The sequence below is a fragment of the Myotis lucifugus genome, unplaced genomic scaffold, assembly GCF_000147115.1.
Source record: "Myotis lucifugus unplaced genomic scaffold, Myoluc2.0 scaffold_1662, whole genome shotgun sequence".
NCBI classification, from domain to species: Eukaryota; Metazoa; Chordata; class Mammalia; order Chiroptera; family Vespertilionidae; genus Myotis; species Myotis lucifugus.
The window spans coordinates 29501-49049 of record NW_005872710.1 but is presented as its reverse complement, the minus strand read 5'-3'; the positions used below and the strand labels follow the sequence as shown (position 1 = coordinate 49049).

The following is a 19549-nucleotide window of genomic DNA, read 5'->3' as shown; positions in this document are numbered from 1 at the left end:
CCTCCCCAGCTCCCTTCCTGTCCCCATGGGGCATCTCTCCTTGGTTTTTTTAAAGTCACCGCAAGTTTCTGGCAGGTGACAAGCGGGCTGAGTGGCTGAGACGGTGGGGAGCATCCTGAGCCGACAGCTGCCCTCCGGCCACCAGTCTCCACGTCCAGACCCTGTGGGCACCTGTGTTCTCCTCACCTGCGCAGCTTCCCCGCCCCCGTTGGCTGGCTTTGGGCGCAGACTTGGAGCCCCAGCACCGACCTGCCCTCCCTCTGCAGGGCACGGGGGCCCTGCCCCATGGGGAGCCAGCCTGCTCCCCGTTACCCTGGGGGCTCAGTCTCCTCTACAAAACGGGACTTGAGGGCATCGAGCCTGTTGTCACGTGGCCTGGGCTTGATGCCCAGAATGTCACCCATGGGCTCGCTGCTTTTAATCCTCAGCCTGAGTGTGTGAATGTGGAAACGTAGGGGCCGCGCTGTGGTTCAGGATAGCATCGTTGTGTGCTTCCGGAGCCCCCATTTTACCGGAATGTTTATGAAACAACGGTGGCTGCCCGCCTACTGCGCACCGAGCCCTGCTCTAGGCAGGGAGGACATAGGGGACAAAAACAAAACACTCATGTCCTAGCCCAGCGGTTCTCAACCTGTGGGTCGCGACCCCTTTGGGGGTCGAACGACCCTTTCACAGGGGTCACCTAAATACATCCTGCATATCAGATATTTACATTACGATTCATAACAGTAGCTACATTACAGTTATGAAGTAGCAACAAAATAATTTTATGGTTGGGGGTCACCACAACATGAGGAACTGTATTAAAGGGTCGCGGCATTAGGAAGGTTGAAAACCACTGCCCTAGCCAGTTTGGCTCTGTGGATAGAGCATCAGCCTGCAGACCAAAGGGTCCCAGGCTCGATTCTAGTCAAGGGCACGTACCTTGGCTGCAGGCTCCTCCCTACCCGGGCCCTGGTAATGGTGCATGCAGTAGACAATCAATCAATGTGTTTCTCTCACATTGATATTTCTATCTGTCTTTCCCTCTCTCTTCCATTCTCTCTAAAAATCAATGGAAAAATATCCTCCGATGAGGATTTAAAAAAAACAAGACATTCATCCCTGCCCTCAAGGAAAGTAGTGGGGGCAACATAAAAGGACAATATAGAATAGACTATAGACTATAGACGGCCCATGAAGAAAAATAAAATGTTATAAGGAAAAAGGAAGCCAGGTGAGATGGGTGGAGGCTGGGACAGGGGTCCTATTTGAAATGGTGTCTGAGGAGGTGACATTGAGCGCAGTCTAGAAGGAGGTGAGCCACACAGACCGAGAGATGGGTCTTTCCAGACCAGGGAGCAGCAAGTGCAAAGGCCCTGGGGTAGATTTGAGTGTCTGAGGCCAGGGTGGCTGGAGCAGAGTGTGGGACGTGGAGAGTCAAAGATGTGGCTGAGGAAGTGAGGGACAGACGGTGGCATGCTAAGATGTAGTTGTTACTTTGGCTGTTACTCAGAATAGTGGTTGGGGGCAGTGGCATGATACCATCTGATTAGACGGAGCAGCATTGTTTTATAATAAACAAATAAAACCACTATGAAATGCCACCTCAGGCCCACCAGATTGGCCAAACCCAAGGAGTCTAGAAGACCAAGCATTGGCAGTAGCTCCCATCTGCACTCGTGGCAGCGTGAATAGGAAAATTGGTGCCGATTTGGAAAGCAGTTTGGCATTATCTTGTAAAATTACCACGTGCACAGCCTGCAAGCCAGCAGGGCACCTTTAGGCTCATACTCTGGGGACTCTCTTAGCTGCAGGAGATGGTTCTTAGCAGGCCAGCCAGCCACGGACACCAGCCCAACCTGCGGCAGCTCTGTGCTGCCTCCATCCACGGCGTCCAGGCAGCCGTGAAAACGACTAAGCTAGGTGCAGGGACGTCGATGGGGCTCCAAAAATATGTTGCAAAACAAAGCGAGTCACAGTAGACGACACAGCATGCTCTCAGGTACAAAGGGCTTAGCAACCGACTAAATTAGCCATAATTGTTTACGGAGGTGTCTAAAGGTGGTGAAACCTGGGGGGTGGAGGGCGATGCATGATTGACGTGGCATTCCCTCCCTCTGGAGAGGGAGGGAATGCGCCTGGGAGGGGCGCGGCGGGGCGGGATGAGGTTTGTCAGAGTTCCGGTCCGGAGCTGGGTGCTGGGTACACGAGTGTTTGTTCTGTTCTCCTTTAAATGATGCCTATAATTATATTCGCTCTTTTGTGTGTAATGACATATTTCATGGTAAGAACGGCTTTAAGAATAAATAAAAGCGATGAGTAGATTCTGAAGCAGAAAGCCTCCTTCCCAGAACTTTTCAGCTGCAACGAAGACATCAGGGAGCATTGGGAGGCCGCCTCCAGCTGCGCCCAGGCCCGCGCTGCTGGCTCCGGGGATCGGTGGGGGCAGTTGGATCAGCGCTGCAGGGCACGCAGGTGTATTAGCCGCGAGTGCAGGAGAGGAGGTGCAGCAGCCCCTGTGCCTACCTCAGTGCCAGGAGCTCTCCCAGGGGACCCGGGCCCGGCCCTGGGGCTGTGGCCCTCTCTCCTCTCCTTCCTCCTGCACGGCTGCCTGAGTGACCCCCTCCTGGCGGCCCTGCTGCTGCTGGTCAGTCCGTGCCTGGCTGTGCCCGGGCCCAAGCGCTGGGGCACCGGCTCCTGGCAGACCAGGAAGCCCAGCTGACAGAGTGAAGTGGGGAGGGTGGGAGGGTACGGGCCTGAGAGCCACGGGGAGGCAGGGGGATTGTGGGACGGAAAGGTGCAGGGCAGGGTCAACTGCAGAACTTGGACCTAGGCCAGCTGTGCCCTTCCTTCATCCATCCACCATACATCTATACATGCATACATACAAACATACATGCATGCACATGCATATACATACATCCTACCATACAAACTTACACATACATTCAGACGTACATACATGCAGACAATTTTCCATGCCTCCATCTCTCATTCCTCCTCCCTTCCATCCATCCACCCTTCCTCTATCCATCCATCCATCCATTCATCCATCCATCATTTATCCATCCACCGAACAGACCCATGCCCCAATTTCCTTCTCACTGGCCTTTCCTCTCACTGGCCCTTCTCTCCGACCTCCTAGCTTCACATCCTCCCTTCCCCCCGGACCATCAACAACTCTCACACACACACACACACACACACACACACACACACACACAGAGCTAACTCCTGCTCCTTATGCATGTCTCTCCGTGAAGGGAGCCTCTCCCACCTCCATCTACAGGAGGTTCCCTCTGCTGCCTCTCAGGCAAGGACCCTGTTTCTTCTTCCTCACAGCCGTCACCTATGTCCCTGAACGTTTGTCTGTGAGTTGGCTTGCTCATCCTGTCTCCCTGGCCAGACTCGAAGCTCCCAGAGGCCAGGGACAGGGTCCTTCGGTGCCACAGAGCCGGCCTGGCCCACGGACGGGCTCAGTAAGAGCCATGCCTGCTGGCACTGGGTGAGCTTAGAGAGAGCGCGGGGCCAGGTGTCTTGTAGGGGCTCGCTCATGCGTACCACGGAATATAACAGCCTCTTAAAGCTGACACTGTAGTAGGAAGAGATAAAGAATGTGCATGAAGAATGTTAATGCCGGGTGTGAGTCATGAGAGAGGCGGCGAGGGAGCGGGAAGGGGGGCCAGGTTGGAGCGCGGGCCCTGCCCAGCCTTCACCGCTTAGCACCGGATCAGCCACTCCATCTCCATGAGCTTTAATTTCCTCACTGACGAAATGGAGCTAATAAAACTGCAGAGAGGAAAAAGAAACACTATTACCATGAAATTGCTTCAAATTGTTCAAATATATCTTCAGAGTCCCGTGAAAAGTTTTTTAAATAGATAAAATTATGGTAAGAACTGGAATCAAGGTGATTTACTGACGCAATTCTTTATAGGCAGAGCCGAGTAATAGCAATTAATCAACAACTAAAAATGTTTGTTTATCAACGTTGAGCTTCTCGTGTTGTCATGACGATTCAGTGAGACAGTGCCGGCCACGCCCACCTGGAAGTGAACCTGGCGCTGGGTCCCTGTTCAACGCGTCCTTGTTCTTTGATTCTGGTTGGGTCGTGTGGGGTCATCTTTGTTGAAGAGGTTGATGCTGACACGAAACTTTGAAAAAATATCTAGGATTCTATTATTTTAACACGACAAATACAAGGTATCGTGTTTAGCACTTTAACGTACTCTTCTGGTTTCTATGGCTGCATGACCACGTAGGCCAAAGCATGATGGTGTAGTGTGGTCATTTCTTACGCTCAGAGGCTCTGGGAGCCTTGACTCTGCACAGAGCAGAGTAGGGGCAGCTTGTCTGTGCTCTGTGATGACTGAGGTTTCGAAGACCAGGGGCGGAGGTCATCTGAGGGCCCACACGCTCACTCACATGTTTGTGTTGACGCTGGCTGTCATCGGGGGCCCTCGGTTCCTTCCCACGTGAGCTGTTCCCGTGTCTGTGGGGGCTAGATTGAGCTTCCTTCCAACATGGCGACTGGACTTCAAGCAGGAGCATCTGGAGGGCAGGGCTGAAGGACAGCCTGGCCTGACTCCAGACTCTGAGGATCCAAGTTCAAATCCTGCCGCTGCCCCTCCCATGGCCACATGACCTGGCACAGAGTCAAACCCTGACTCTGCCCCTTCCGTGGCGTGCCCAGGCTCCCTGAGCCCCTGTGGGCAGTATTTCAGTTGCAAAGTGTGTGGAATAACGACCAGACTCTCATGACTGTGGGACCAGTCCATTGCTTCGTGGATACGTATGGGTAGAAATGGATGTCAACCCCAAAAGTCCAGGGCAGGGCACGTGATAGAAGGGGCGGTGAGGTCCTGAGGGTTGGTCTGAGCGTGGCGTCACCCTGCGCCCTGGTCATCCTGCCCGCATCTCCCCTCCACTGTCACCACTCCCTCCCCCGGAGTGGCCAGTCTCTGCCACCTCCCCGACCCCTGACCCCGCCTGTGCTCTTCCCTCCGCAGACATGGGGAGCTTTGAGGAGGGCGAGAAGCGCCAGAGCGTCTCCCACGGAGAAGCCGCCGTCATCCGCGCCCCCCGCATTGCCAGCTTCCCGCGGCCGCAGGTGACCTGGTTCCGGGACGGCCGCAAGATCCCGCCCAGCAGCCGCATGTGAGCACCCGGCTCGGGGAGCCACGGAAAAGGGGGTGTCTTGCCCTGGGAGGGAGGTTTGGGGGCGAAAATAAAACCCCAAACGCTGAGCGGGGCCCTTTCGCAGCGGCAGCTGCTCACAGCCCTCCTGGGACACAGCAGCTTGGGGACCTCCCACAGGACAGCCTGTGGCTTACGAGGGCCTTTCTGGGAATGTGCGTGCGAAGACGGGGAGCAGGGAGCAAGGTCGCCTTCCTGGGGAATCCCGGGCGGGCGCTGGCCCCCTTCTCAGCTGGAGCGTCATCCTGCCTCCCAGAGCGCTCACCAAGCCCAAACAGGCGGGGGCACAGGCAGAGGCGCCCTCGCCGCGGTCCAGGCCCAGGACTCCGGCCAGCGAGGCCCGGGGGCCGCGGGCTGGCATCGCCCCGACGGGCGCCGGCCCCTGGGTGTTTCCGGTGTGCGGGGTGCCTGGGGGTCCACGGCGTGCCCGGCTCTGTGTGTTTTGGCTGCTGCGAGGAGGTGAGGCCCAGGGGCCCGGCAGGGAGAGAACACACGGCTCTTTCAGCCCTAACAAAACCCCTCTGTGTGGCCCACGGCGTCGGTGGTGGCGGCCTGGCTTGTGGGCAGGAGCGAAGGAGCCAGCACCTCCACAGAGGGCCGAGGCAAGCATTTCCTCCTGGGACACGCCCGGCCCTCCCGACCCCCTGGGAGCCTGGAGCCAGCCAGGCTCTCCCTTCGGGGATCCCCCTCGCCCCTCTCCCAGGAAAGGAGACAGACACCTTGTCCCTGTCTCCTGGGGCAGGAGCAGTAGGTGGAGCCGGCCTGCCTCTGTAGGAAGCAGGAGCTGAGATGGACGGTTCTTGCCTTTGGGGACCAGGACGTGTAATGAGAGAAGCGTAAGGGTCATCATGTCATCACGGTGGCTGTCATTTAGGGGCGTCTGCTGTGTTCGCAGGCCTGGGTTAACCCTCTGTATGCCATGAGCGTCTAGAGACGCTTTAAAAAAAAAGTCACTTTTCGTGAGAATTTCCAACTGGAAAACATGCAAGAACGCCCAAATTGTGAGTAATATATTTATTTTTATAACATTCATCGCAAGTTTGTTGTTTAAATTAAATTCAAAATACCGTGGCGTGTGGGGATGGTCTCCGTTTTGGACGCGTGGCAATTGACTGGTTAAGCACACTCCATACCTCACCCTCCCCTCTGGGACAGGGGAGCACCTCCAAGGAAGACACCTCTCTCCCCTTCCCTTCTTACTCCCCAGAGGAGTGCACACTCCAGAAACATGTGTGGAATGAATGACCCTCAGGACCTCCCTAACCCCTTTCTGAGGTTATGTCACGTGTCCGAGGCGTATCCGGGGTGGCGTCCTGCAAGCCCATCACTTAGTCGTGGCTCCCTGGAATGCCCTGTGGAGAAGGATTCTGAGGCCTCGTTCAGACTCAGTGGGAAACCCAGGTCCCATGGGTGCCTGTCCAGACCATGAGAGATTGACAGCACGTGCCGTGGCTGCGGGAGGGGACACGTGGGCCCTTACCTACCACAGGTGCTGTGATAGGTGGAACCTGTCTGCATCCTCACTCCCAGCATCCCTTGCCCGGCACCTTCCCACCTCCTCTTCTCATTCCTGGCCTCTGTCCTCACCCGCCTTTCATCCCCAGCAGCCCGGGCACCAGGGCAGAAGGCCTTAGGGAGCACGCGCAGGCTCCCACCTTCTCCGCACGCCTTCCGAGCACGATAGCGCACTGGGGTGATGTTATCTCGGCAATTACAGCGGATTAATACTCATAACCGGGAGGAAAGGTTCCTGGTAGGAAATTCTCTGGTGTCTGTTTGCCAGCGATACCTATCTGATGAATGCCGCTGGCCGGAGGGGTGTGCAGGCCAGGCTGCTCTCTGCCCCGCACAGCCGGTGATCAGCAGCACCTCGCCCATCCCCCGGTGCTCCCAGACCAGGTTCCTAACAGCCAGTGCTGGGGGCTTTGGGCAGGTTCTGGGATGATTTATTTTATTCTTAATTAAATGATCCATTGGGCCCCCTGGAGCCGGGGAAATAAGCTGACTTAAGAGAAGTAGCAGATGCAGGGTGGGGTGGGGGGACCTGGCAAATTGAAAACCGGAGGAGGATGCCTAAAAATAGAACCCAGCCCCCCCCCCTACCCCCCGCCGGAGAGCTGAGCCTGCCGGCCAAGCCCCAGAAAACTCTGCCAGCTTCTTTCACCGTGGGTGCATGGGGGTGGGGGGTGGGGCGAGGGCCGAGGGCCAGAACAGCTTTGTGCACTTGGGAAGTGAGGTCCAGGGTGGTTCCAGAACCATCTGTGGAGGGGCCGGTCATGCCGAAGGGGGCTGTGAGCCCAGGGTCCCTTTTTTAACACCCCCCCCACACACCTACTGAGGGCAGAGGGAGGGCAGGGCAAAGGTCATTATCACTTCCCAGTCTCTGTGCCTCCTGTTCCACTCCACAGCCAGAACTCAAACCCAGGCCTGTGGGTGCTGGTCCAGGCACCGCTAGCTGCAGTAACAGACAGACCCCCGAACCATAGATGTTTACTTAGTAAAGGCCCACCACGGGCGAGGGGCGGGAGGGGTGCTCCTCTCCAGTCACTGGGGGACCCTGGTTGGTGGGAGCTATGTCGTCATCGACACTGGGCTTCCCAGTTGTTCTGCTCTGACGGGGGCAGCAAGAACATGGGGATCATGCAGGAGGTTCTGTGGTCCAAGCTGAGACACCCCACTAGCTCAGCCACATTGCCCCCTGCCCCCAGATTCCAGGGGGCGGGGGGTTGGGAAGGGCGGCCCCTGACTTCTCAGCGGCTACCCGACTCTGTGGAGGGGGCACCTGAAATTGAAGTGGGCAGTGACCGTATCTGCCACCTCGGGATGCCACCCCACCTAGGACAGGGCACCTCAGCCACGACACAATGGACATTTGGGGCTCAATAAATTCCCGCTGTGCGGTGCACCGCGGACTAGCAGCGCCCTGACCTCCGCCACAGGTGCTGGTCACAGCCCCACAGCTGTGGCAGCCAGATGTTGTTCCGATGCTGCCCGGGGTCGCCTGGAGGGCAGAGCCACTCCTGGTGGAGAACCACGGGCTTAGAAGGACGGGTCATGATATAGACAACGTGTAGCTAAAAGGAGAGAAGCGGGGGGGGGGGGAGGCTTCCTGGTCAAGGAGAATGAACTGGAGGCGGAACTTCCTTCCCTGGACGCCAACAGGGGGCTCCCGACAGGCAGGTGAACGGGACCGTGGGACCAGTGCCCGGTGCGCCCTCCCGCCCCAGGCTTCCTTCCACCCGCTCCCATGGCAGTGGGAGTGGCTGGGAGGCTGCAACCCATGTGGTCCAAGCGCATAGCTGCTCATTGGGTCAGTCCTGAGCCTGGACCGTGTGCCAGCTGAGGGCTGTGAGAGGGAGGGGGATGCCTCGGGCCAAATGGACACAGAGCAGAAGCAGGGACCAGAATCAGAACCCCCGCCCTCGGGGCTGGAAGGAACCCTCAGGAACACGTGCTGCCCCCCCTTGCTCAGATGGGGAGACTGAGGCCCAGCGAGGAGGGGGTTGCGTGCTCCTCAGGGGCTGGGCCAGAGCTCCGTTCCTGAGCTCACCCCTTGCCCCGGCCAGAGCCCAGCCTCCCTCCCCCAACCCTCGCCCACCCACAGGCTCCACTGAAGGGAGTCCCAGGTGGGGAAATGGTCGCCATCCCCGCCCGTTTTTGTTGCTTTTTAAGTATTTTAGCCTCACTCTGTCCCACCTCCATCACCTCATTAGCTGGAGGTTACAAGCGCTCGCAGAAAAACAGGGGCAGCATTAGGGCGCCCAAGAATTGGGGCAGGAGGGCATTGCCTTCCTACTTCCCAGCGCCCTGCTGAGAACTCCCCCAGACTGCACATGAACCCCCAAATACACGGGAGCGAGGGGGCCCCAGCCAGCCCGGCTAGGGGAGCGGCTGTAGAGGCATTCGTGGGGCTGTTTGTTTGAGAGCTTGTTTAAAACTCTGTAACATTCACCTAATGGGAAAATTTGAAAAGAATTCAACTGGATGTGTCCTTGTTAAACTAACATTAAGGATATTTAACAGCTGTCTCGGGCACATCGCATTAAAATCCGAGATCGACTTGACAAGCTAATGGCTCTGTCTGTCACGGGGAGAGCGGGTGAGCGGAGATGACAGTGGAGCGGCGTGGGCAGTGCCCCCGGCACGGCTTCCCCCACATCCAACGGGCTCCCCAGCTGCCCGCCCCGACAAGCCCCTGGTCCTGCCTGCAGACCCGGGTGCTGAGGGGCTGTGTGAGGGGGTCCCCGCAGAGGGAGCCGGACTGGGAGCCCACAGCCCACATCTGCACCCACTGCCCGGCCACCTCCTTTTTCCCTCTCCACCAGCCCAGCCCATCCACTCCTTTGACGAGCTTTGGGGAAGTGGACACTGGTCCCATGAGAGGGGGCTGGTGGGGGATGTGAACCCTAGAAGTCCATGCTCCTGGCGATCTGTGGCCTTTGGGTCAACCTAGACAAATTTAGGATGAGGATAAGGCACTGATTCTGGAATGGTCCTGTTCATTTCTAAATTTAACATTATTGCTCATCATTCATCCATTCATTGATTCATCATCCATTCATTCATCATTCATTCTTCATTCATCATTCATTCATTCATTCTAGGACACTTCTTCAGGTGTCTGGGTGCCCCTGGTGCATCCACAGCGCTAACCACCCACCCACATAGCCATCGGTGCTGTGACAGGAAAGGGCAGACGTCCCAGGGACCTTGTGGGCACAGCCCGCAGCCCGGGCTTGGGGTGGGGACGGGGAGCCTCCCGTGGACGGCGTTCTGGGACTCTGGACACGTGCTGTATTGGGGTCTGGTCCCCACCCCTGGCAGCATGTTCTCTACAAAGTGTGGGTGGATTGCAGGCGTACGTGGTTCGGGGAGGCGGGCTGGAGGAGGGGCCCTGGAACCACCAGCTCCTGCCCTCGCTCCATCCCCGGTGCCGAGAGCCCCTCGGGCCCCTGTCAGCCGAGTCCTGTTCCCTTCCCCAGAGCCATCACCCTGGAGAACACCCTGGTCATCCTGTCCACGGTGGCTCCGGACGCTGGCCGCTACTACGTGCAGGCTGTGAACGACAAGAACGGGGACAACAAGACCAGCCAGCCCATCACTCTGGCTGTGGAGAGTAAGTACACAGCGGGCCTGGGCGGGTGGCAGAGCTGACATTACGTCTTGGGAATGGCGCTCGGAGCGGGGAGGGGGGTCATGGGAAAGATGGAATGAATGGTGCTGGAGGGGGAGACTCAGCCGGGGGTGGAGTGTCAGAAGCAGGCAAGGAGGGGGCTGCGTTGGGGACCCCATTCCCATGACAAGTCTGAGACCCTGCCTCAGGAGAGGGGACGCCGGGCTTGGCGGTCAGCAGGGCCCTGGAGGCCGGGAGGCCGCGGGGTGGAGGGGAGGGTTACATTCGTGGACTGCGCCACCCTGGGCTCAGGTGCAGACAGGGAGAGTGGCCAGGAGGCGGGGAGCTCCTCTTTAAACAAATACACTAACCGCCTGTGCTCAGCGGGCACGTGCAGGTGCAGCTTATACCCGGAGCCAGGCCGTCCTCGCTGCGGGGACACAGCTGCCGGCCGCACTCCTGTCTGGAAGCACCTCGTCACCCGTCCCCAGAGTCCACCCGGTGCCCCGGAACAGAGAGGCTCAGCCCTCCCCGGGGCAGCAGAGGGTAGCAATTAAAAGGGTATCTCCTTGAGCTTCCTCTGGCAAAGAGGCGTGTACTCCGAGCCAGCGATCTCCGAGATGGAGATGCTGGGATGTGCTCCCAGCCCGGCCGGCCCCCTCCCTCCCGGCCCCATCCCTGGGATCGAGGAGGTGGGGGCCACCCTGCAGCCCCCCCGGGCCAGGAACCACAGCGTGTGCGGGATGAGGCCAGAGCTTCCCGCAGCAGCTGAGCAACCACGCAAGCTGGGGAGCCAGATGTTCCCGCCTCTGCACATCTGTCCCACCCCCGCTCCAAACCCACGTCTCATTTATCATCGCGGTGCCTCTGGGACGCACCCGCCAGCAGCAAGAAGAGGGTACGGGCGGCAGGGGCCTTCCCGTGTCCTTCCTCTGACCCCGGCCTCTGTCTGTCTGTTCCTGGGCCTTCTGAGCGCTCGCAACCCGCTCCCCCATTTCTGCAGTTCTCTCTCCTGCACCCCAGGTTCCAGTCTGCCTAGAGAGAGACCTGGATGCAGGGAGGGGGTTGCATTCTGGGGGCTGGCCTATCTGGGTCACGGTGTAACCTCTGACGTTGACCTGGGGCCAGGGTCACGGTCTAGCCCATGACCTGAGGCGGCTGTTCCTGTGGGGAAAGGAATTTAACCGCCAGAAGGAGATGTTTATCCCCATATGTTTTTCAGTGGTCAGGACACCTAGGGTCCAGGGGCATCCAGTGATGGGTAGGAAGCAAGGTTCATGGTCCAGGTCAAGGCCAGCCGTCGTCCCGGGTGACACACGCTCCCCTGAGACCAGAGGTCGGAGCCTCCTGTTCCATCCGTGTTCCTCCCCCTGCGCCCAATCTCCTGGCCGACTGCGGATTGTCCCCTCTTTGCTCCATGTTAACGCCCCACGGGAGGCAGGCGGGGCCACTCTGGACCCCGAGTCCACCGAGCCTCCCCAGCTGTCTGTCTCTCCCACCCCGGCGCCCCTCGCCTCCTGCTCTCATGCAGTGATTTGTGCCTGGTACCGGATGGGAGCGGAATCAGCTGGTTTTCAGTTAATTTCTCCTCCCACGAGCGACTGTGCCTCAAAACCCTGTGCCTGTCACTGACACACATCCCTGCGTGCCTGCTGTCAGCCAGTGTACTCTGAGCAAATGCCTCGTAGCCCGTCACCGCCGCCAGCTCCAGCTCCTCATGTTTATCCCCCCAGGGCCACCCCTCCCTCCGCTCCTCCCCCACCACCCTCTTCCCTCCTCTGCTCCGGCAGCTCAGCTCCTCAGCAGCCCTCCCAGGGATGCCCACGCTCTTCGGAAACGAAGGACAGCCAGGCCAGTGGCCCTGGGCGTTGTCCCTGCCCAGGTGTAACCCCGGTGACCTCACACAGCCTGTCACACTCCTGAAAACGTCCATCCCTGGGGGGTGGCCCCACCCCGAAGGATCAGCCCTGCACTGCCCAATAGAAATATAATGTGAGCTACATACGTTACTTAATATTTGACAGTAGCCGAACTTTTTAAAAAAGGGATGAGAAATAGGTGAGAAATTAATATTTTATTATATTTTACTTAACATATCTAAAATAGTACCATGGTAACGGACAATCAATACTGGAACATATCCATTCAATATTTTACATTGGTTGTTTTTTTTCATACGGTGTCTTCAAAATACGTGTGTTTTACCCTTGCCACGCATCTCAATCTGGACGCAAAATTTTCACCTGACAGATGCGGCCTGGGTTTAGATTTCAGAAAATTTACGGCTGGGGAGGCGGGGCCGTGTGCCAGCTTGCTCCAGGCTTACTTAAAGGGTTCTGGTCACTGATTCGGGGGCCTGTTTTTAATTAACTGCAAATTATTTTAAATTAAATCCCATTAAATCAAAGGGGCACCGGGCACACATTGCCAGAGCTCACAGCCACCTGCGGTCCGTGGCCCCGGGCTGGGTTGGGAGGTCAGGCGCCGGAGGGAAGCAGCTACCCACCCACCCACCACCCCTCAGGTGGCCTGTGGCCCAGGTGAGTCACGTGGTCCCTGGGCCTGTTTCCTCGGCTGTAATGGATGCCTGTGGCCCCGTGGAGTTGGGAGGATCAAATGAGGTGACTCCGGGAGACTGGATCTCAGGGGGTGCCCCTCATTGTGCCTGTGACCAGAATCGTCCTGGGGCGGCAGGATCCAGCTTGGCCGGAGTGGGGGGAGCCCCTCTGCTTCCTCCCACCCCGAGGCTGTCCACATCGGGAGCTCCCGTGAAAGACGCCCCTCCTTTACTCCGGTTCACCCCAGTGTCCCAGGCACATCCCCAGGAGGAAGGACTGTCTGTCGTTTATTGAGCACCTACTATGTGTCGATAGTCTGCACTCACCAGACCAGCTCAGCTCGGGAGCAGATAGGGGTGTTGAACCAGGTCTCCCTGAACCCCAGGCCCCCCTTCTCTGGTCTGGGGTCCCCGGCCACTGCCTGTCCCTCCCTTTGAGCCCTGTAGGCTGCCGCCTGGACCTGGGCATGAGCTTCAGGGTCCCTGGGGTGGGATGGAGGGTCAATATCTCTCCTCTCCTCTCCCAAAGCCACCAAGCCGGCCCGAGGCCCGGGGGCAGCCTTATATTTTTAAACTCCGAGGACTCTGCTCCCCCGGCTACACTGTGGGGCACCGCTCGGGCCCCGTCTGTCTCCTCCTCGGGCCCCATCAATCTGGGTACCTGCGCACCCAGATGTAATAAACACCTCAGAGTGCACTTTTATGGATTCAGCTATATCAGCAGCCTTCAATCGGATCGCATTTTATGGCCCCTACATAGGCTTTTATATTGTTGCAATTATTTTATTTTATACGCTTCTTTTCTTCCCCCCTTCATTTTACTTTATTTTTGACAATTTATTCCCATTCGACTTGGACCTTTCCCAGCCAGGCCTTGAGTGCAGGCGGGAAGACCTGCCCAGGGCTGACCGGGGTGGCCGGGATGGCGGTGGAGCCCCGCGAGCCCTCCCCATCAAGGATGACCGATCTATCGCTGTCGCCCGGGCTGCGTGTGTCATGGGGCCTGCCACCTCCCAGCCTCCTAGACGGGGGCCAGGGAGATGGGTCATTTTCTGTGGGAGGAAAGTCCTCGGTTGTATTTTCAGGAGCCTGAGCAGGTGTGCAGGGGATATTGGGGTTTCCGCCAATATCGGGGCTACCCTGCCCCACAAAGATTAAGACTCAACCACTTCTTAAAGGAAAGGGCACTGCCTCTCTGAGTTTGGTTTTGTTTGTTTTGTTTTAAATGTTTTTATTGATTTTAGAGAGGAAGGGAGAAGGATAGAAAGAGAGAGATAGAAACATTGATGAGAGAGGAACATCCACATCCATCAGCTGCCCCCTGCACACCCCACACTGGGGATCAAGCCTGCAACCCAGGCATGTGCCCTGGCCGGGAATCAAACCGGTGACCTCTTGGTGCATAGGTCGATGCTCAATCACTGAGCCACGCCGGCCGGGCTGTTTCGTTTTAATGAAGCCCACTCCTGCTCAGTTCTCACCATCAACCCTGGGTTAGTACATAGATAGTTCCATTCACTTGTTCACCTGACAAATGTATTTGAGCACCTACTGTGTGCTAGACAGCATTTCTTGTGCTGGAGATGTGGGAGGGGGTAGGAGTGCAAGACTGTCTGGGTCAGCCCAGGCTCCTGTAACAACCACCAACATGTATACCTCACCGTCTGGAAGGCCAAGATCAGGGCCCCAGCATAGTCAGTTCCCAGGCAGGGCTCTCTTCCTGGCTTGCAGACAGCCGCCTTCTCACTGTGTCCTCACATGGCAGAGACAGAGAGAGAGAGCAAGCGAGAAAGAGAGAGAGAGTCCCTTCCTAGTGACCTCATTGAACCCAGTTTTCTCCTAAGTAGTGCATCTCCAAATACAGTCTCCTGGGGGTTAGGGCTTCAACATGGGGATTTAAGGGGAGGCACAATTCAGCCGCAAGCGAAGATCCGTGAGGTTCCTGCCACAAGCAAGGTATGAGCTTCCTGGGGCTGCTATAACAAGGTGCCCCCGCCTGAGAGGCTGATCCCAGAATTTCATTCTCTCGCAATTCTGGAGGCCAGACGTCTGAAAGCAAGGGGTCTGCAGGCCCAGGAGCCTTCCGCGCCTCCCCTCCCTTCCGCTGGCCCCAGCAATCCTTCGTTTCCTTGGCTTATAGATGCATCACTCCCATCTCGGCCTCTGTCCGCACCTGCCCTCCCCCCCACCCCCCCGTGGCTGTGTCTGAATCACCCTCTTCTTATCGGGACGTGTCCTATTGGGCAGAGGGCCCAGCCCGATGCAGGAGGGCCCCGTCGAAGCCTGCTCACTTCTGCAAAGACCCCTTTTCCACGCGTAGCTGCTGTGGATGTGATTTTGGGGAAACACTGTTCAAACCACTACAGGGGGGTTGCGTTCTGGTGGGAGAGGCTGAACTAGAGGAAGGAAGCCGACGAGATAAACGCAGGTGGGGAAGGCCCTGGGGGCCTCCAGTGGGTCTCCGTGGAGACCCCTCAGCAGAGGAGGAGGAGCGGTGATGAGTCCCTGGGGTCAGTGTCTGGGGTTCAGCTTGGGCTTCGCGTGTGGCTGCCCTGTGGCCACCCGCCCACTGGAAAAGGATGGGTGTCTGCCTGGCGTCAGCCTCTAGCGGGCGCTGGGCAGAGATGGGATTTCTGGCTCTTCCCGGCTAACACCTGACCTCTCCCCAGATGTAGGGGGGCCTGCAGACCCCATCGCCCCAACCATCATCATTCCTCCCAAGAACACCAGCGTGGTGGCCGGGACCTCGGAGGTGACCATGGAGTGCGTGGCCAATGCCAGGTGGGCAGTGCCTCCCCCTCACTCCCCCTACTCCCCACCCAGGGGCTGCTCCAAGGAGGCCTGTCGGGATTCAGAAAGGCCCTGGGGTGTCATATGAGGACCCGTGAAAGGAGAAAGGGTATTTAGCCCGAAGGAAGGACAGAGGGTGGCCGTGCCAGCTGCTGCCGCAGGCTGTCGGATACAAGCAGGCCGGCTCGTTCTCTGCGGGCCGAGAGGAGAGGTCAGGTTCTGGTGGAAGCTAGAGGGCTGCCGGTCTCAGCCCAGGATACTGGGGACGGGGCGGTCCTCTCACGTCCAACCCTCAGAGCAGCCTAGAGACGGGCAGGGGCCTCTGCCCACGACGCCCTCCCTGCAGGCCGGCATGTGCCAGGAGACAGCTCACGTGATGGACTTTGTGGAGGGCAGACCTGCGCTCGGGGGCAGTCCAGGCCCCTTCCTAGGCGTGCACAACCCTCGCCATTTTTGTTGTTGTTAATCGTCACCCAAGGATACTTTCCCATTGATTTTTAGAGAGAGTGGAAGGGCAAGGGAGAGACAGAGAGAGAGAAACATCGATGTGAGAGAGACACATGGATTGGTTGCCTCCCGCACGTGCCCCAGCTGGGGCTTGGGATCAAGCCTGCAACCCAGGTATGTGCCCTTGACCGGAATCAGTCACTGAGCCAACCAGCTAGGGCCAGGACACAGGAAACACTTTCATCCTGTGTGTGGTGCCGTGTTTACTGTGTGTGGCGCCGTGTTGCCTGCGTGTGGTGCCGTGTTGACTGTGTGTGGTGACGTGTTGACTGTGTGTGGTGCCGTGTTGACTGCGTGTGGTGCCGTGTTGCCTGCGTGTGGTGCCGTGTTGACTGTGTGTGGCACCGTGTTGCCTGCCTTCCCACACAGCCTTTTTCTCCCCAACAACACTCCCCAGCAGAGATGGCACTACTCCGGGGCTCAGAGAGAGCAGGCCACCCGCCCGAGGTCACCCGCTGCCGAGAGCAGAATGCGCGAGAGAACAGGCCACCCTGAGACCATGCTCACGGCCGTGCTCTGGGCCTCGGCCTCCTGGGCTGTGACACGGGAAGGTCCGAGCACCTGCCTCGGTGGTCAGGCCTGGGGGCCGGGTGCTGGCCCAGCCTGTCCTGACTCCTGGTTCCTGCTCCCAAGGGACAAGGGACGTGATGGGTGGGGGGAGACCAGTGACCCTGAGGTCACCCCGGCGGATCCCCCGGAGAGCACGTCCCTGTACGTAGAGTGTTTCTGCGAGTCCGCCCTCGGGGCCCAGGTGTCTCACGGGTGTGGCAAGGCCACCAGGTGCAGCCGAGCGCCTGAAGGCTGTGGAGTAACAACGATGCAGGAGACCCACGGTGAGGAGCCTGCCTCACGGCACTCACGCCACTGATGCCCAAACCTACTTGGCCACGGAACCCCTCTCTCATGGACCCTCTGAACACCTTGTGGAACTAACACAGACACCCCCCTCCCCCAGCAGATTGGCCTTTGGGGATCCGCCAGGTGCCAAACAGGAGAGCCGGGCAAACCCAGTCTCAGGGAGCCTTGGGGGTGCCAGGGGGTGGGGGGTGAGGGGAAAGGGCTCGGCTCCCATCCTCACCCCATCGAAGTTGGGGGATGGGTACATCCATCCACCTGCCTTTGTCTCCCCATCTCCACACTTTGGGTGCCTCCCTCGTGTTCCTCCTCGTCACGTTCCCTCGCCTGTGGCCATTTCCTGTCCGTCCGCTGAGTCACATTCGGGGCCTGGCGCATGGGGAGGGCAGAGGAGAAGGGTTCCCCGTGAAGGAAGCTTCCAGCTCTCGGAGCCCCGGGCTCTCGGAGCCCCGGGCACTGAGTTGTTCCGAGGGCTGCCGCTGCGTTCATGCATCCACCTTCACCCCAGCCCCGCTGAGCACGGCTGCCCCATTCTACAGATGAGGAAACTGGGGCCCAGAGCACTGAAGGAACTTGCCTAAGGGCTTAGAAAATGCCGGGAGGCTGGGCAAACCCAGGCGGCCTGGCCCCGGGCCTCGCTCCTCGCCCCTGCCTGCCCTCCGGCCTCCGGAAGTCCCTGTGGCTGAGTGCCTGCTCCCTCCCCCGCTCCAGGCCCCTGATCAAGCTGCACATCCTTTGGAAGAAGGATGGGGTGCTGCTGTCAGGCGGTATCAGCGACTACAACCGCCGGCTCACCATCCCCAACCCCACGGGCAGCGACGCCGGCTTCTACGAGTGCGAGGCCGTGCTGCGCAGCAGCAGCGTCCCCTCCGTCGTCCGTGGAGCCTACCTGTCTGTGCTGGGTGAGATGGGGCGGGGCTGCTGGGGGGTCCCAAAAGGGTAGGGGCAGCATGGTTATATCATAAGGAGCATGGCTCTGATCCCCTCCCCTGTCTTTCTTCCTGCAGAACCACCTCAGTTTGTCAAGGAGCCCGAGAGACACATCACAGCAGAGATGGAGAAAGTGGTGGACATTCCCTGTCGAGCCAAAGGTAACTCGGCGGGCGGCGGGGATGAAGGGGGACAAGGACCCCCGAACCTTCAGCCCCTCCTGTCTCTGGCACGGACTTTTCTCAGCTCCACCTCCTTCTCCAGGCACCATCATTGAGCAGAGAGTCAGTCTGGCTGTGCGCAGACACCCCGGGGAAACAAACAGGCCAAATTACCGTCATCTCGGGCCTGGGAATCAACCTAGGTTATCATAACTTGAGGGTTATAAACGAACCCAAATTACTGTGATTTCAGAATAGGTGACAGGCCCAAATTGCCCATAATTGGAGAGTTGTCGACACTGCCCAGTTCCCGGCATGTCAGAACTAGGAGAACGTGGGTGCATCTCGCCCTACATGTGCCTCGGAAGGTCCGCCTGGTTTCTGGGTTATGTTGTTCCCTCTTCCGCCCCCCCCCATTTCTACTTGACCCCCCTGTCAGAGCTCCCGGGGAATTTCTGCTTTTCCCATCCCCACCCTCCCTCCTTCTGGGGCAGCTGAGCCAAAACACAGCCCGAAACCAGGATGAACTCAGGGGCGGGCGGTGGGATGTGACCTCATAATGAGCAGAGAGACAGAATGTAGCTCAGGCAGGCAGAGAGTGACGGGGAGGGGAGACCCACCTGGGGGAGGCGAGATTCATGCGTTCAATCAACAACCATTTTTTCCGACGGCTCGCCCTGTGCTGAACGCTGTTCCCGGGGCTGGAGAAGATACAGGAGGAACCGAACAGCCAGGGCCCTGCTGTAGGAAACTGACGTTCCTGTGAGGCGGGCAGACAATCCAATAAACAAATAAAGATGCCTCGTTTCCTTTCATCCAAAATGCCAGGGGTCGTAAGACGCCCCATTATTTTATGTACCACGAAGAAAGGAAAAAGACCGCCAATTAAATTATGACGTGCTGTCGACGGGGAGGCGGCCTGCTCTCGCAGACGTAACAATGTGAAGGAACGTGCATCGTTGAGTGGATGCAATACGGGGCCATGGAATGTCGGGGTGCAAAGCGCTAGCGAGGAAACGCAGGCGGGCTTTGGGGGCACGGAGCCAGGGTGCACTTTTGAACAGATGTGGGGAGCTCTCTAGGGAAGTTACATTTGAGCAGAGAGGCCCGGAGGGAGAGTAGGGGGGGTTGGGGTACCTGTGAGAAGGCTGAGAGACAAGAGGAGCCCCCCCTTTACTCCGCTGTGTAGACCATGTACAGGGGCTTCTGGGGATCCCTGAGGAGTCCTGGTCCCCTCCGCGTGCTCCTTGCCATGGCCTCTGTGGTCGCGTGGGGTTGGGGGACCCACTCCCACCGGGAGGTTCCCCGAACGCACAAGAATCTCTGCTAAATGTTGCAGGAAAAAATGTCTCGTTTGGCCAATCCAGCATCCCCAAGCTAAACGAATCCGGGACATTTAAAATTGTCTTGGAGCACCTGTTCTCTAAGAATTTGAGAACATCCTCCCCCTCTCCCAGG

The 19549-nt window shown here is 58.3% G+C and overlaps 1 protein-coding gene across 1 annotated transcript in view; it reads left to right on the top strand.

Annotated features, from left to right (window-relative positions):
* Positions 1-4993: 4993 nt before the first annotated feature.
* LOC102428780 (protein sidekick-2-like) overlaps positions 4994-19549 on the top strand; it is a 39308-nt gene continuing 24752 nt past the window's right edge. Inside the window, exons 1-5 of the mRNA XM_023748680.1 lie at positions 4994-5139; positions 10161-10294; positions 15518-15629; positions 17712-17902; positions 18008-18091. Coding sequence (XP_023604448.1) covers positions 4994-5139; positions 10161-10294; positions 15518-15629; positions 17712-17902; positions 18008-18091 — 667 coding nt within the window. The remainder of the gene's footprint in view (positions 5140-10160; positions 10295-15517; positions 15630-17711; positions 17903-18007; positions 18092-19549) is intronic.